Source organism: Anguilla anguilla, chromosome 15 (assembly GCF_013347855.1).
Source record: "Anguilla anguilla isolate fAngAng1 chromosome 15, fAngAng1.pri, whole genome shotgun sequence".
Lineage (NCBI taxonomy): Eukaryota > Metazoa > Chordata > Actinopteri > Anguilliformes > Anguillidae > Anguilla > Anguilla anguilla.
The window spans coordinates 12,087,151-12,104,584 of record NC_049215.1 but is presented as its reverse complement, the minus strand read 5'-3'; the positions used below and the strand labels follow the sequence as shown (position 1 = coordinate 12,104,584).

General features: G+C 46.9%; 1 protein-coding gene across 12 annotated transcripts in view; it reads right to left on the bottom strand.

The window, feature by feature from the left end:
• LOC118214186 (dedicator of cytokinesis protein 9-like) overlaps window positions 1–17,434 on the bottom strand; it is a 100,110-nt gene that overhangs the window by 2,039 nt on the left and 80,637 nt on the right. For 6 of the 12 annotated variants that reach the window (XM_035393869.1, XM_035393866.1, XM_035393875.1 and 3 more), the window contains 17 exons: window positions 16,771–16,907; window positions 15,132–15,247; window positions 14,244–14,381; window positions 13,601–13,783; window positions 13,113–13,226; window positions 12,370–12,585; window positions 10,324–10,381; window positions 8,904–9,010; window positions 7,281–7,403; window positions 6,491–6,604; window positions 6,059–6,064; window positions 5,221–5,256; window positions 3,848–3,994; window positions 2,646–2,856; window positions 1,039–1,229; window positions 521–621; window positions 57–195 (listed from right to left, as the gene is read on the bottom strand). In XM_035393869.1, coding sequence (XP_035249760.1) covers window positions 57–195; window positions 521–621; window positions 1,039–1,229; window positions 2,646–2,856; window positions 3,848–3,994; window positions 5,221–5,256; window positions 6,059–6,064; window positions 6,491–6,604; window positions 7,281–7,403; window positions 8,904–9,010; window positions 10,324–10,381; window positions 12,370–12,585; window positions 13,113–13,226; window positions 13,601–13,783; window positions 14,244–14,381; window positions 15,132–15,247; window positions 16,771–16,907 — 2,137 coding nt within the window. Of the gene's footprint in view, window positions 1–56; window positions 196–520; window positions 622–1,038; window positions 1,230–2,645; window positions 2,857–3,847; window positions 3,995–5,220; window positions 5,257–6,058; window positions 6,065–6,490; window positions 6,605–7,280; window positions 7,404–8,903; window positions 9,011–10,323; window positions 10,382–12,369; window positions 12,586–13,112; window positions 13,227–13,600; window positions 13,784–14,243; window positions 14,382–15,131; window positions 15,248–16,012; window positions 16,057–16,770; window positions 16,908–17,434 lie in introns of all 12 variants that reach the window. The other 6 variants (XM_035393878.1, XM_035393868.1, XM_035393879.1 and 3 more) reach the window with 4 other exon arrangements.

Sequence of the window (17,434 nt, the reverse complement as noted above, 5' to 3'; positions counted from 1 at the left end):
CAGAACACTGCAGTGTGCTCATCCCGCCGTGATGGCGGGGTTCGGCTGTGTCCTACCGGCTCATGCATGATGATGGACAGCTCTCTGGCCAGGTCTCTGTAGCTGACCTTCATCTCGTCATGGTACTCCTGCTGGTCCTCTTTAATCAGGCGCTCATTGATGCTCAGCCCTTGCCCACAGGCGTCCACAAATTGCCTGAACAGGATCAAGACCGACACATCTCAGTAACGCTCAGTGGCATGATTTTTCTGTGGTTTTTTTTCTTTTACTGTAGCTTTTGCTGTAGTGTGTTTGTGCATTGAGAGAAAATTGGGATTGTGAAAAGATAAAGGTTGCAGTTTGCAAACCCAGGTTAAGTGTAGCCACTGAAAAATGCCTCAGTTAGATTTAGCAACATATCTAGTAAACATTTTGAAGGGACTACGTGTGTAAATTATACGCCAAATAAATTCCTGGCTAAGCTGAAAAATGATATTAAATATGAGTAAATAATGATATTCTTAGATGTTCAGGGGCTCACCTGAACACCTCCTTCAGCTGTTTGACTTTGTTGTCGGGGTACTTCTTGGTGCTGCCATCGTCCAGGAAGGCCCTGGCGTACGCAAGGGGTCCAGCGTTGACCTGTTGGGCAGGACAGCAGCACAGGTACCCCCATTACAGCAATACCGATAGGCTTGGGAGGGTGGGGGGGGTGGGGAACAGCACAGGCTGTGTGTAAATGTGAGTATGGGTTTGTTTCTGTGCACGTATGCCTCTGTATGTGTGTGAAAGTGTATGTGTAGGTGTGAATGAGTATGTGTGTGTGTGTATATGTGTTCATGTGTGTATGCATGATATGGTGTGTGTGTATGATACATTGTGTGTGTGTGTGTGTGCACGTGTGTGTGCGTGTTAGAGTGTTTTTCAGCGTAGGAGAGTGTGCTGATGCGTGTGTGTGTGCGTGTGCACATGTGTGTGTGTGTTAGAGTGTTTTTCAGCGTAGGAGAGTGTGCTGATGCGTGTGTGTGTGTGTGTGAGTGTGGGTGTACACGCGTGTACCTGCACGCTGATGCTGCCCTGCAGTTTGAGCTGCAGGCGGATCATGTCCACCTCGCTGGTGGAGCAGAGCTCCCGCAGCTCGCCCACCTTCCTGTTCATCTCATCGATGGCCACCTCGATGGGGTTCAGATCCGCATGGTGCTGGTACATCACCGCGATGCGCTTCTTCACGTACGGGAAGCAGTGAGTGGCTGAGACACACACATAAGCGCGTGTGAACACACAAATACACACCCAGATGTGCACGTGCACACGCACACACAAACATGTGCACACACACACGCACACACTCACACGCGCACACGCACTCATACACAAACACAAACATACAAAGAGTGGTCTGGCCTCAGACCCAATCGTATATCTATTTATCCAATAAACACCACACACAGTAAGAGTGGAACTGGCCAGCGGGTGAACCCAGGCTGAACCCAGGCTAAACCCAGGCTGAACCTAGGCTGAACCCAGGCTAAACCCAGGCTAAACCCAGGCTAAACCCAGGCAGGCAGAACATGGCGAGGGGGGCAGTTTCTGTGGGCCCCGCCCTCTTGCCCTCCGCAGTCCCAGGAGGTTTTATCAGGCAGCAGAGATAACTGCTGCACTTTGGATCTTTCCGATCATATAATGATAAGCAGCTGCAAGGCACTTGATTACAAAAGTCATCCCCTAATCTCTCATTATATAATTATATAATATTTATATATGTATATTATATACACACACACACACATACATACACACATACATACATACGTACGTACACATATATATATATATACATAAACCAATACACATACAGTACATACACTGTAATGTATTATCACATCACACATTTATCAAGCAGCTTCTTACAGCTGATATTACCACTGATTGAGCAAGGTGCGATGACAAGGCAATTAGAATGTTCATCGTATCATCTCCCATTCCCTTAAGAGGAGTGTGAGATTTGTTTTTTTTTGTATTGAGAGAAAAAGGTTATCGCCAGTCCAAAACAGGTGGAAACACAATACATCGTCTCTGACACGATTGGTAGAAACCGTGGTTTTTTGACCCAGGCAGCCTCTCGTTGTTTGAGTCTACGATTAAGCTGGCTCCACCTGTTATGGGGTCTATGAAAGGTCACCACTGAGAGGACCTGTTGCTAGGAGGATTCAAGCAAAGATTCTGCTTACTAGATAGGCCCTCCACAAACAAACTGCACTTGGCACAGTGGTAAAGGCCAATGCCTTCATCAGCATACAGAATAACTGCTAAAAAACGTGCTGCAGATGGATCCTCTTCTGGGAGAGCCACCTTCAGAAGGCCTTACTCCCCTGTCACTAGACCCTCACTAGCCTGTAGGGCACAAGGACACCAGTAGTCACTATGCTGGAGGTACAAGAATAATAGGTGGAGATACATGGATACAAGTGTTCACTAGGCTGGGGACACAGGGATGCTTGTGATAACTAGCTTTAGGCCACAATGACATCAGTGGTCACTAACCTGAAAGTAAAAAAAAACACCTGGTGGTAACTAGCCTGGGGGATGGTGATGCTAGTGGTCACTATGGTGGCGGAAACAAGGACACTAGTGGTCACCACGCTGGGGGAAACAGTGACACCTACTGGTCAGGATGGTGCAACGCTTGCACTGCTCCTCCACCCCACCCTGCTTCTTGCCGGACACGGTGAAGGGCGTCTCGAACACGAAGCGGCGGATGTTGTGGCTCCTCTCAAAGTCGGTCTTCCTGTCGGCCAGCTCCTTCTCCTCCAGAAACGGGGTCACGTGGGTCACCTGGATGTAGGCGTACTTGGAATCCAGGTCTTTGGGGTTCACCTGCATAGAGCATTTTCGCAGTTGTTTTGCTGACCTTTGTTGATTTTGCCATAAGTTTATCATGGCATCACAATGTGTGCCAAACATGGCAAATGCCAAAAAGCTTGTATTCGATAATATATTTAATTACTCTGTTGTTGTGCTGCTCATAAGGAAATACAGCTAGCAGTGATGGCTCAGATAGAGAACACTCGGATAAGGATAAGAGCTTTGCTTCTGGAATGGATCTCCTTCCAATGAAACACGAGGTAACAAGAAAAGAAGGCCGAAACCCCATTGGCTGTTACTAATGTGAGAGTGAACATTCAACTGAAAACAGTTTGGTGAGCCAGCAATCATGGCCCTGGAGATTAGTAGCGGGGTTATCTCAGAAACACTAAATGATGAGCTTCTTCAGACTAATTATTAAACGTGACATGTCTGAAAAAAAAAAAACTATATTAAGATTAGATATTATCATTCTATCTTGAATGGTTTCTCCCCCCTCTCTTCTCCCCAGTTCGGGAGGCGCAGGAAGGTTCACGCTGCTGTCGATGTGGAGGAGTGCAGAAAAGCATGCTCTCCCTGTGAAGCGCGTGAGGTCAGCTGCCGCTTCTTATCACTCTACAGCTCACAAGGCTTGCACACATGAGTCGTAGGAAGACTCTTCGTGTGCAGTTCAGCGAATGAATTCGCAGGCACTCGATTGATCAGCAGGAGTGTGCTAGTGTGAGACACTGTCACCCCAGTGAACCGCAGTGAGCCAACTGTGCATCCCTCTGCAGAGCTGCAGCCACAGATTGGCACTGGCACAGCCTGGATTTGATACCAGATACTAGAACAGGGCCTTAACAGGATGAGCCACCTAGCAGCCCCTTAAAATATATGTCACAATAACAAGAAGAAGCAGAATGAGAATATTAGCATTGTGATTATTATTTATTATTATTTTTATGCTGATAAGATAAGATGTACACATTGCCCTGGTAGGCAGACCCAGGGAGACTCGTACCTTTCCTGAGTCCTGGATCATCTTCACGTTCTCGGGCCCAAATTTGTCAGAGTACAGCTTCAGCAGCCTCTGGGAGATTTCTGAGAGGGGGGTGAATTTGGGCTCTTTGTAGATGTACTCTTTACCATCCTCATCCTCAAAGTACCCCTGTGAGGAAGGCAGGAACACTGTGAGCTCATTCAGATGTAAAAATTGCTACGTTTATGGCACACCAACACATGTTGTTTATGAAGGAGCATCTTAGTGATGCATTTATTAGCCACTGAAAATAAATGCTTACGCCACACTAAGGATATTGAGAAAGTGACGACTGTGTTAGTTCCTCACTTAGCCTCTGATATGCAGTAATGGCACTCCATATTTCACAGCAAGATACAGAAACAGTATGTGTGTTAATGATCTCTAATTAACACCAAAACGATGACGATGAAACAAGACTAAGAAACACCTCTGAAAATCTGTTGCGGTAAAAAAGCAAAATCAAAGACACACCCATGAACACACACACACAAACACACACATACACAAACACACACACACAAAAAATATCAACCACAAAACACAAGGAAGAAAACATTAAAGGAGGGACTGCAAATGAAATACTGAAATTATTAAAGGATCTGAAGAGGGAGAACGGTGTAACTGCTCGAAGCGGTAACACGTAATAAACTATGATTGAAAATTGTTTATTTTAATTATTATATTTTCTAAATGCACAATTTCAAATAATACTTCCATGCACTCGAACCCCCCATAAATTACACCCTTAGATCTGGTATAAATGGACGACAGGTGATTAGGTGTGAATGGACTACAGGTGTTTTGTTTTGTTCAATCTCTTTCAAGCATATTCAGATCAAAAGGAAAAATAAATCCATCCTTGCAAGTCCATCCTTATTTCAAATTGTGAGTGAACACGACAGTGAATGAGCACATGGGGGGGGGGCTGATGGGAGTACCATTAATGTCAGGATTTCAATACAATGCACAGCAAGGGGGGGGGGGGGGTGACTAATGGTGGAGCTACCACTGGATATGAAATAATTTAGTTAATAGAATTTGTCATTGACCCTGTCAACCAATCAAAAGACTTCATGCAGCAAACCACTAGAACTGCTTTAAATCAGTGAGTCACTGACAGCTCGCAATAGCTCCACCAATTAGGAGATTTGAAACAATTCAAGTCAACCATGTAAAACAATGGCCAACAGACACCTTGATTTAACTGAAAGACTAGACTAGTGAAATGCATGGACTGGGGTAGGGACAAGGGATTAATGGTCAGGACATTTACAGTAAGTCTGACAACAGTGAGGAGAAAAGATTAAACCCACGAGGTCTAATGCAGCATGTCCACTGCAATAATAATTTACCTCTGTATCGCTCTCACTGTCAGTAAACTGGTACTGCTACAGCGCCACAAACAATAAAAAACAAACAAGATTATACAAAAAAACAAAAATGAAAGTTATTCCAAATACACCCAGAAAGTACAAACCCAACAGGAGATAAGTGAGCCTCAGACGCTCAATGAGGACAACTCTGAAAACAAACCAAGGGAGCGTGTTTGGGTGGACATAACATGCACTGCGTGGGCCTAAATGCAACTGAAATGCACTGTGCTGTGTGTAGGGGGACCGTGTGTCCAACCAAACACCTTCTCTTGGTTTCAATTCCAAATGACTCTTGTATTTTAAAAGAGAGCATACAAACACCGTTATTGTTATATGCACATTAGACACGCACTATTAAATGGCAGCAGTGTGGTTACATGTGAGCGGATATCTTGAGCGATCTATTCAGTATGCTGATTAAAAGCAATAAGCCATGTCACACAGAGCCTTCAGAGACAAAGTTCAGTTCACTTTTTTTTTTTTAAGATTCTTAAAATGGGCCACAGACAAAACAAAACCACCACGTCAAACAAAGGTGCAGACGAGACTCGGAGACGCGTGAAGGCAGACAGATGAGGCTTTCACAGTAACGTTAGAGAGGCACACTCAGACGCCGCGTTTTTAATTCTCATATTCAGCCGCATGCGTTGCTGCTGCACAGGAGCACGATGCACAGGTGAAGCTGCAGAGGACCGTGAGAACAAACACAGACTGCCTGTGTGGAGAGGTTGCAGTGAGAGTGAGAAGCACGAGAACACACAGCACTCTAAGCGTTAATCTCCAGAGGAGACAGAGCACAACCTGCAGCCGAACTTACCACTGCCTATAAGACAGACAAGAAAAGAAGCAGAGAGATTTGATTAAAATGAATCATAAAATTGGGGGTGGGGGGTGAGGAAGGGAAAATCATGCTTTTAATAAAAAACGATTTCTGCTGCATTCATGCTCAACAGAAAGCCCCTGAATACACAAAAGGAAAAGGCGAACTCTCCCCTACAAGAGAGCTTCGGTTTGGGCGTGGCATTTGAGAAAAAGCAGAAAGGCAGCGAAGTTGCTATCTGAGAGAAGAGCTTCACATGTTCACTGGCACTTCAGAATGACTGGTGAACAGAGTGATACAGGAGAGAGAACACTGGGGAGCTTAGACTTGAGTAAATACGGGGGTCAAATGTTACCATTTCTCGTCTGCGGAACACTTTGGACCGAAACACTAAACGTGGCCCCAGCAGGCCACCGTTCCTATCCTCACCTGGCCGAAGAACGCCACTCTGAAGTACGTTCCCAGAAGCCTCTTCCCCGTGTGCATGACCTCGGTGACCTTGCTGTAGGCGCGGTGCAGCGTGTCGTACAGGTGGGCCAGTTTCTACACAACACAAGCAGCGGGAGAAAGGCGCTTAGGTCACTGCACAGGAACCCCAGCATTTCAGTGGTGTTGGGCTTTCTTTGGTCCTCATCTCTTCAGCGGGGTCATCTGGTGCTCATTACACTCAAACATTTTTTTTTCAGGTGTTGCTGTACTGGTGTTACCCATGAGCATTCATGGGTTTTGGAAATACAGTTTACTGTAGTTTAAAAACAAAAGCTACATTAGGAAAAACCACGATATATATGGTATATATGAAACGAAACGAATTAGACAAGACAAAAGTTACATGAGGTAAATCTAAACGAATATTTTTGAATTGAGCCACCAATAAAACACATAAGAATGAGTTCTGCATGTGTGAACAGAAGAGCGGGTTCTGTTAAGAGAGCCATGCGGGTCTGTGAGCACGCTCATACTCTGTGTGAAGGCACATGTGGTGTGGACAGAACCTTGTTCTGTATGAACAGGGGGACGTGTGGTGCGGACAGAACCTTGTTCTGTGTGAACAGGGGGACGTGTGGTGCAGACAGAACCTTGTTCTGTGTGAACAGAGGGACGTGTGGGGCAGACAGAACCTTGTTCTGTGTGAACAGAGGGACGTGTGATGTGGACAGAACCTTGTTCTATGTGAACAGAGGGACGTGTGGTGCAGACAGAACAGACGGGGGAGCACCTCAAAGTCGCGGCGTTTCTCGTAAATGGGGATGATCAGCTTGTAGACGTCAGAGATGAGCTCATAGCGCTCGGCTTTCCACAGCCCGTCCGCACACTCCTCCAGCAGCTCGACCAGCACATCCTGTGTACACAAACACTGCTGTTACTAGCGGTGGCCAACAAGGAGGCACTCCTCCATACATATATAGCGCCACACTATCAAAGTGTCAATAATCAATATCCTACATGCAAGAAAAAAAAGAAAAAAAAACCGATCACCAGGCTTGTGTAAAAGGTAAGATGAGCTTAAAATGGTTTATCCAAATTAAAACAAAAGGACTGTGGTTACACTGGACAGAGGGCTCACAGTCCCTAATAGGGAAATAGGTAGTTCATTTTTTTCCATTTATATTTGGAGTGATTCTACATGTCAGCATGAAGAGCATCGCCCTGACATCAGGTGCACAAGCTCAGCCAGACCAGACATAAAAAGCACATCTGTGCCCACATCAAAAACAGAGCAAAAACCACTGACATGAAGTACTACTGGTTATTAATTTACTTAAAAGCTAAAGGAAATGGCTGAGAGATTCAGAAACAGAACAAGCGCTGTTGAAACTGCTCTGAGGTGCAGTTCTGATGTGGGCGGGACAGCTCAAACGCAGGCTCCCCGTGGCTAAGCAGCGCCTTCATTAGGGATCAGACGAGAGGATGAGCACATGGTAATCACCCTGCTGGCTGTTTACCCTGAGAGATGACTACTGCTTCTCTCCACTAACAGCCTTCTCCCCCGCTCTACCTGAGAGGAAATGGGCCAGCACGTGTCATAAGATAAAGGCGCAGGAAGGTGTACGCAGAGGAGGGTTTCCGGAGCAATCCCGGAGTGGACATGCTGTGGGGGGCTGTGAGGTGCACTCCTGGTCGGACAGCATGGAACGGAGTGCATCTCCTGATTAAGGTCTTGGAAAGCATCTACTCGGTTATCTGCACGAAAAGTGCATATTCTGCAGTAGGGCTGGGCTTGAATTACACAGCACACTCAGAGTGCAATTGATACTCCGCACGGGGAGATAAGCTGGCTCTGAGAACGCACTTTATAGCATCAAAAGTCATAATCGCAAAAGCAGAGGCGGTGGTTTTGATGCGGGTTCACACCGTAGCCCGAGAAACGACTGCCGTTCCTGCAAAATTTACTGGGCGGTTGTGAAACATTCAAGGCTCGCCAAAACTAACTTGCCACCACTAGCTTGCTATTTATATTTCACTTTACAGGTTTTATAGGTGATATTGACCAAATTAAATGAAGCATAAAAAAGAAAAGTGCATGAATCAGCAATCTGGTGTGGGATAATCTATACCTGGCTTTCATCCAGAGCTTCTGGGGGACTTACTGTACATTCAGTTCTAACCAGAGAGAATGACAGAGCAGCCTCTACTGTTCCTGTAGACACGCCTTAAATGTCCTGAACATGCCTTTCCATCACTGGACCATAGATATCTACCTTTCTTAGAGTGCTTACCTATGTAATATTCCTTTTTGGTAACCTCCCCTTTTCAGGTCAAAAGGTGGGTCACACAGCTGAGGGCAACCCCCTCTTTTTTGCTCCCGACTCCCCCTCGCCCCCGCAAATGCCCCGCCCACCTCGTTAAAGTGCACGTCCTGCATGCCCACGTCCTCCATCATGGCTGCCTCCTCGTCGATGTTGGGCGTGATCACCCGGAAAGCCGAGCAGCCCTGTTTGAACATGGCTGAGACACACACAGGAGAAGGTCACCCCACACATTTAAAACAAATATCTAAGGGAGGACGTTCAGGGAAAAGGCTAATCAGTGCATTAATGTGCATATTAAATATAATGTGCGATGCTGGCTGAACTGGATTGGCCTAGCAGTGCATTGATGTAAATGTATGTAAATACACTGTTGTTGGTATTCTTGCTTGAAAATGCCTGAAAATGTGGATATTCTTAGCACACATTCATATTCATATTACACTTAAGACATTACAGTCTCAGAACCAACAACAAAAAAAATCTATGCAACTAATAAGATTCTGCTTTTTATCTAGACTTACAAAAACCAGAAAGCAGATTATGGTCTAGATTCAGCCTAGCTGCAGCATGTATTGTACACTAACAAGTGGGCTTTCCCAGCTGAACTGATGAACAAGCAAACTTTTATGCTAATATTTGAAAAATACATCAAACATCAAACCTTGTTTCTGCAAAACCTAATACTGTCCACCAAACCAGGACTTTGGCCTTAAGACTGTAATCAATTGGATAATTGGGTTCATGCAGGAACACTGATTTTTCAGTCAGTCAATCTGAGCCACTACATGCTGAAGGATAATCCCACGTCCCCCAGCTCTCCCCACTCACTGGGCTGTGGCCATGGCCATGAGAGGAACCCTGCACCATAAACCTGATTGCCAAATAATGGCTGCAAAAATGCCCCTGATATCTACAAGAACTACAAAACATCTTATCAGAGGACTGTAGGGCCTACCTTTGAACCCCACGCAAAGACAACATCACGAGACAGTTCATCTGCCAAAGTGGCAAAACAACCAAACATCACTGCTATTAATCCCTCTTTTGCCTCATATACTAAGCCTGTGCAGAACACCTGAAAAAGACCATGTGCAGTGGATTCAGAATTTCTTTTAAGATACATATTTCAGGCTGAACATAATAATAATCATGATCATTGTGATCTCTCTTTCTATGATATCTGTAACATCATATTTTAAAGCATACTATTCTGTTTAAAACAGACTGAAATTATTTTTCAAACAACTTTACAGTATATTTACAGGTCATACCAGCAGTGGTTTGATGGAAGAGAAAAGCCCAAAGTGTATGATTAATTTAAAGGTTAAATATACTTGAAAACGTGTCATAGACTTGTTGAGTATAAACATACCATTAAAAGGGCTGACTGCAAACAGACCAGCACAGAAGTGTGACTACAGGACAGTATATGAAGGGGACTAGTTTGTGAACAGAGGCACAGAGACTCTGGCGCCCCCCTGTGGTGTAAAGCCGCAGGCTGAAGCGCACCTTTTCGCCGCAGGTATTCTGCCACCAGAGCTGCCACATGCACGTAGCACATTCCTGCCTGCGGAGGACACGGAGAAACGCACGCCAATCAAAGATATGACAAGTTACCTGAGGAACACCTTCAGTCAAACACCACCCACTGGCTCTTCCCTACCACACTGACACATGCCAAGCTATTCTTTATTAACTAGAACCCATTTCAATCCACAAATTTACATCTTACATTTACATTCAGCCATATGACAGATGCTCTAATCCACAGAGACTGATGCACTCAGACAAAAAAGGACAGTCTATGATAAAAATCTCAGTCAGAAGTAAATGTCAATACACAAATTTACATCCTCGCACTTCCTCTCGTAGGCACAAGAGGAAGTGCGAGGATACTGTGCTATAAGTCACAAGGTCATTTGGAAATACCCAAGTTGTTTTTGTAAGCCTGACTTGCAAGATTGGATTCAGTTCAAAATCAATACAGTTAAGGCAGGAAATGAATTTAAGGTCACTTCCTGCGGTGGTAAAAGAGGCAGGCTGTGTCAGTGCTAGCTGTAAGCCTGTGTAATGGCGCTCAGTACGGGCTGTGTCAGTGCTAGCTGTAAGCCTGTGTAATGACGCTCAGTACGGGCTGTGTCAGTGCTAGCTGTAAGCCTGTGTAATGACGCTCGGTACAGGCTGTGTCAGTGCTAGCTGTAAGCCTGTGTAATGGCGCTCAGTACGGGCTGTGTCAGTGCTAGCTGTAAGCCTGTGTAATGACGCTCGGTACGGGCTGTGTCAGTGCTAGCTGTAAGCCTGTGTAATGGCACTCGGTACGGGCTGTGTCAGTGCTAGCTGTAAGCCTGCGTAATGACGCTCGGTACAGGCTGTGTCAGTGCTAGCTGTAAGCCTGCGTAATGACGCTCGGTACGGGCTGTGTCAGTGCTAGCTGTAAGCCTGTGTAATGGCGCTCAGTACGGGCTGTGTCAGTGCTAGCTGTAAGCCTGTGTAATGACGCTCGGTACAGGCTGTGTCAGTGCTAGCTGTAAGCCTGTGTAATGACGCTCGGTACGGGCTGTGTCAGTGCTAGCTGTAAGCCTGTGTAATGGCGCTCGGTACGGGCTGTGTCAGTGCTAGCTGTAAGCCTGTGTAATGACGCTCGGTACAGGCTGTGTCAGTGCTAGCTGTAAGCCTGTGTAATGGCACTCGGTACGGGCTGTGTCAGTGCTAGCTGTAAGCCTGTGTAATGGCACTCGGTACGGGCTGTGTCAGTGCTAGCTGTAAGCCTGTGTAATGGCGCTCGGTACGGGCTGTGTCAGTGCTAGCTGTAAGCCTGTGTAATGATGCTCTGTACGGGCTGTGTCAGTGCTAGCTGTAAGCCTGTGTAATGGCGCTCGGTACGGGCTGTGTCAGTGCTAGCTGTAAGCCTGTGTAATGGCACTCGGTACGGGCTGTGTCAGTGCTAGCTGTAAGCCTGTGTAATGGCACTCGGTACGGGCTGTGTCAGTGCTAGCTGTAAGCCTGTGTAATGGCACTCGGTACGGGCTGTGTCAGTGCTAGCTGTAAGCCTGTGTAATGCACTCGGTACAGGCTGTGTCAGCGCTAGCTGTAAGCCTGTGTAATGGCACTCGGTACAGGCTGTGTCAGTGCTAGCTGTAAGCCTGTGTAATGGCGCTCAGTACGGGCTGTCAGTGCTAGCTGTAAGCCTGTGTAATAGCACTCGGTACGGGCTGTGTCAGTGCTAGCTGTAAGCCTGTGTAATGGCACTCGGTACGGGCTGTGTCAGTGCTAGCTGTAAGCCTGTGTAATGGCACTCGGTACGGGCTGTGTCAGTGCTAGCTGTAAGCCTGTGTAATGGCACTCGGTACGGGCTGTGTCAGTGCTAGCTGTAAGCCTGTGTAATAGCACTCGGTACAGGCTGTGTCAGTGCTAGCTGTAAGCCTGTGTAATGGCACTCGGTACAGGCTGTGTCAGTGCTAGCTGTAAGCCTGTGTAATGCACTCGGTACAGGCTGTGTCAGCGCTAGCTGTAAGCCTGTGTAATGTCACTCGGTACAGGCTGTGACGCAGATACCTCGGACAGGTCCCCGTTCTTGACGTGGATGCGCGCCATGCTGTCCAGCCAGGTCTTGCGCAGCTCGGGGGTGCTGGCGTAGGACTTGGCCAGGCTGTACTGCAGGTCCACCAGCATCTCGGGGTCCCGCTCGTGCTCCTTCATCTGCTCGGTGGCCATCAGCACCGTGCGGATGCGCTTGGTCAGGTCCTTCACGTCCGAGGGGAACGCCGTGTTCTGGAGGGGGGGGGCGGGGGCAGGGGGGGGCGAAGCAGGCACACGGTGTTTGACTGCAGCCAGCAGAAATGTTTTGAAGCGGGGGAAACCTCCACACCCAGGAATTCCCACACATGACTGAAATTTTGACGACTGAGGTTCTGCATGCTACAACCTGCACCAGAATTCTATTAAATATTTGTGCGCTAACATTAGCTTTAGCAGCACCCGTTTTTAAACTCATCAGCAGAGGAAAGCAGTTTTAGTAGCCATGGCAGTAAACACACTGCATCACATACATACGGGGCAAATGCCATAGGCTCAACAGTGCATTAATGTGCATTAAAAATGTATACCGTGTTAGCCTTGCAGTATAAGGAAATTAGCATAATGCACTGGCTTGGAAATGTAGTGCTGTACATATAAATGAAAACAGCAGAGTTCCATTGCAAATGTCCAGTTTCATACATGCCTCAAGTCTGTGTAGAAACAAGATGGTGCCTCACACAGAGGTTATCACAGAGGATGGCAGTGGTCAGCGTGCTCACCTTGATGGTCTTGTCACTGTTTGCGCAGGTGTTGATGATGGAGAGGGACTGCTGGAAGCGGGTTCCGCCGATTCCGATGACATCAGCGATCAGCTGACTGACAGCGATCACCACCTGGAGAAACGGGGCGGAGACTTCAGGGGGAATTTGGGCACAGGGCCACCCTGAGCGATGGGAATATTCATCACTGCGGGTGAGCTGAGAAGTTGTGGCTTTAAATCCATTCAGTGCACAAGGGAGAGGGCAATGAGGTCACTTCTTTCAATACTCTCACTTAAACTTGACATGTAATAATACATTTAAAATAACATATAATAATAATAATAATAATAATAATAATAATAATAATGATGATGATGATAATAATAATCTTTTAACCCTTTTTTCTTTTCATTTCCATTATAAATGTTCTGAAACAGGAATGAAATATGCTTCATAAAGATTATTATTATTATTATAATAATAAGAACAGTGCAGAGTCCCCTGACCTGCAGGTGTGTCCGCACAAAGGACTTGCGGCCTGTGTAGTCGAAGTTGCTCTTCATGAGGAAGTAGAGCAGGTGGGCGGCGTCGCTGCGGATGGAGCTCAGCTTGGAGTTACAGCATTTCAGGATCTCATAGCAGAACGAGGCACACATGTCTGCACGCCCCTCGAAAAACGTACAGGGGAACTGAGAGAGGGAGGGAGGGAGGAGAGGGAGAGGGAGAGGGTGAGAAGGTGACAGAGGGAGAGAGAGAGAGTGTGTGAGAGAGAGAGAGAGAAAGAGAGGGAGAGAGAGAGAAATGGGGAGAGGGAGAGAGAGAGAAATGGGGGAGAGGGGGAGAGAGAGAGAGAGAGAAAGAGAGAGGGTGGGAGAGGGACATAAATACATCTGTTTAAGGATTTGTCATATACTGTAATGTAATTGCTGTGTTTTTCAAATTAAGCCACGTGTGACTGCTTTGGTATGCAGTGCCAGTTAAAGTGAACGGGGAGATAAAGAGTAGAGAGAGCAGTGCAAAATTATAGAGAGGTTAAACTAGGTTAACTTAACTAGGTTAAATCTCTCAAGGATCTGAGCATCAAGAGACTAAACTGCACTTAAGGTAAAATTGGGCTGATTTCCTCTGCGTGACCCAGATGATCTTTACCTTGTAGATGAAGGTGCGCAGAGAGGTGAAGACCTGCTTGAGGGCAGCCTCTGATTGGTTGATCCTCAGGAAGCACAGGTGGACTGCGAACACCTTCTTCATCAGGGGGTTGTGACCGTAGTCGGCACACAGCTGCGTCTGAGGGCACACAGCATCATGTGAGAACCTTCCAGAGAGGGCCCCCAAACTCCCAAATTAGACAGAACAGAGTTTCCAGGGTGAGAGGGTAGATATTTCCCAACTGAACACAATAGCCTTCCATCCAGACAGAGATGTGGTCCCCATTAAATTCAATGATCCAAACAAATGCGTCTTAAGGGAAGTGTGCAAACAGGTATTAATGGCAGTGATAGCTCAGGTGAGAGTGCACACAGGTATTAATGGCAGTGATAGCTCAGGTGAGAGTGCACACAGGCATTAATGGCAGTGATAGGTCACGTGAGAGTGCACACAGGTATTAATGGCAGTGATAGCTCAGTTGAGAGTGCACACAGGTATTAATGGCAGTGATAGCTCAGGTGAGTGTGCACACAGGCATTAATGGCAGTGATAGCTCAGGTGAGAGTGCACACAGGTATTAATGGCAGTGATAGCTCAGGTGAGAGTGCACACAGGTATTAATGGCAGTGATAGCTCAGGTGAGAGTGCACACAGGCATTAATGGCAGTGATAGCTCAGGTGAGAGTGCACACAGGTATTAATGGCAGTGATAGCTCAGGTGAGAGTGCACACAGGCATTAATGGCAGTGATAGCTCAGGTGAGAGTGCACACAGGCATTAATGGCAGTGATAGCTCAGGTGAGAGTGCACACAGGTATTAATGGCAGTGATAGCTCAGGTGAGTGTGCACACAGGTATTAAAGACAGTTACTCCTGTGCTCATTGTACCTTAAAGCCCATGATGAAGATGCTGAGGGTGTCCAGGACAGTCAGACACACTTCAGTGGCGATGTTGCCCTCCAGCAGGGACTGGTTCAGCACGTCAGCATCGGAGTGGGAATAGGCTGCAACAGACACGACACACAGCTGTTAGCACACGCCTACTCCACTCCACACCTGCACCAATCACATTTCACACAGCTGCACCAATCACACGCTCAGACTTCACAAACCTACCCCAATCACACACTCACATTTCATACACCTGCACCAATCACATGCTCACATTTATGCACACCAGCACCAATCACACGCTCACACTTCTGTTCACCTGCACCAATCACAGGCTCACACTTACACGCACCTGCACCAATCACATGCTCAAACTTCACACACCTGCACCAATCACACGCACATACTTCACACACACACACACACACACACACACCTGCACCAATCACATGCTCACACTTCTATTCACCTGCACCAATCACACGCTCATACTTCACACACCTGCACCAATCACACCTGAGCAAAAGGGCTACAAGCCATGGCCAGTCTGGCAGCCAGATATCAGGCACAATGCAGGGGCAGCCGTATTCAATAGCAACATAGCAAAAGGGACAACCAGTAAATAAGAGAAAGCTCACACTGCACTTAAAATAAATATGTATGGAGGAATATTTAAAACATTTAAGATGTGGCAAATGCAGTGAAATGGAGTATAGTCAGTAATGGAGGAGGACAGGGTTCAGAGGATGGGAATGAGTGGGTGTTTTTGGAGGAGAACATGCCCAGCTGAATCTTCATGCACTTTCCAATGAATGCCATTTAACTCTAACGAGCTGATAACAGCTTGCAAGCTGGCTGCCAACCTGGTACATTCTTACCATGGTCTACAGAAATTCCAAGAACACTTGAAACTTTTCTCACACTGGAAACACAGAGGAAACCATTTTATTAAAGGTGAATTAACTTCAGCCTGACCTCTATAAGCCCTCAAAAAAGTTCTTATTTTCAGTGAAATACAAACCAGCAGATAGCTCAGCAGCCTCTATGACCATTGTAGTCATGTTGTGCAGTTGTGGTCCCGGTCACTTGGTAAATGTGTGACCACCTTCCAAGTTGCCACACACACACACACACACACACACACACACACACACACACACACGCACGCACGCACACGCACACACGCACACACGCACACGCACACACGCACACGGCCCTGTTCACACAGGGAGCTGTGCCAACAATAGTGTATGTGGGCAGGGCTGGGCATGTGTGAGGTCAGCCTGATTTTGATGATGATGATGATCAGGAAAGGAGGTTCCCAGAGAGGAAAGAGGGGAACATGGGATAGAGGAGGAGCAGGAGGTAGCTGCATTTACTGCGTTATCCAGTTATCCAGTGGGATAGGGCGGGGCACTTACTGTGGCTAAAGGTGTAAGAGTTATCCAGTGGGATAGGGCGGGGCAGGTTAGGGCGGGGCACTTACTGTGGCTAAAGGTGTAAGAGTTATCCAGTGGGATAGGGCGGGGCACTTACTGTGGCTAAAGGTGTAAGAGTTATCCAGTGGGATAGGGCGGGGCACTTACTGTGGCTAAAGGTGTAAGAGTTATCCAGTGGGATAGGGCGGGGCACTTACTGTGGCTAAAGGTGTAAGAGTTATCCAGGCTGCTGAGCTGCTGCAGGCGGGCATGCGTCATTCCCGCCCTGCTGCGAGACACAGGCAGCGTCTGAGACTTGCGCTCGTGCACGCTGGGCCCCGCCCCCTCCTGGTGCCTGACGCAGGAGCAGAGCAAAGGGGGTTAGTACGGGTACGGTAAAGGGCAGGTAATGCCGCTTAGCACCTTCATCTTCAAGATGAGAGAGAAGCTCAACACACTCACTATCTACACAAAGTGCCCCTGAAGGAGTTTGTGTAACAATGAATGCACACATAAATAAGGTCATGCAGAAACACCTTTACTTGAACTAGGCTAAGAGTAGTTTCTTTACCATTATTCTACACAGTTGCATATTGCATTGGTCATAAGCTGTAATACATTGTCATGAGAGGTGTTACTTCACACTTTGGTTTTTATGGCCAAAGGAAAGTGTTGCCAGATACATGAATATTTTATCATTGATTCCACATCTTCCCCACTATAGGAGCCGTATGACCTCACGGTCTGATTTAAGGGTGTTAAAGCAGGGTGTAGTGCAGCATGCAGAACTACACACATGCAGATGCAGCGCACATGCACACACAGTATCTGACAACACAAGTTAGCGGTAGCGGAGTCTCAGCTGTACTGACGGACTGACTG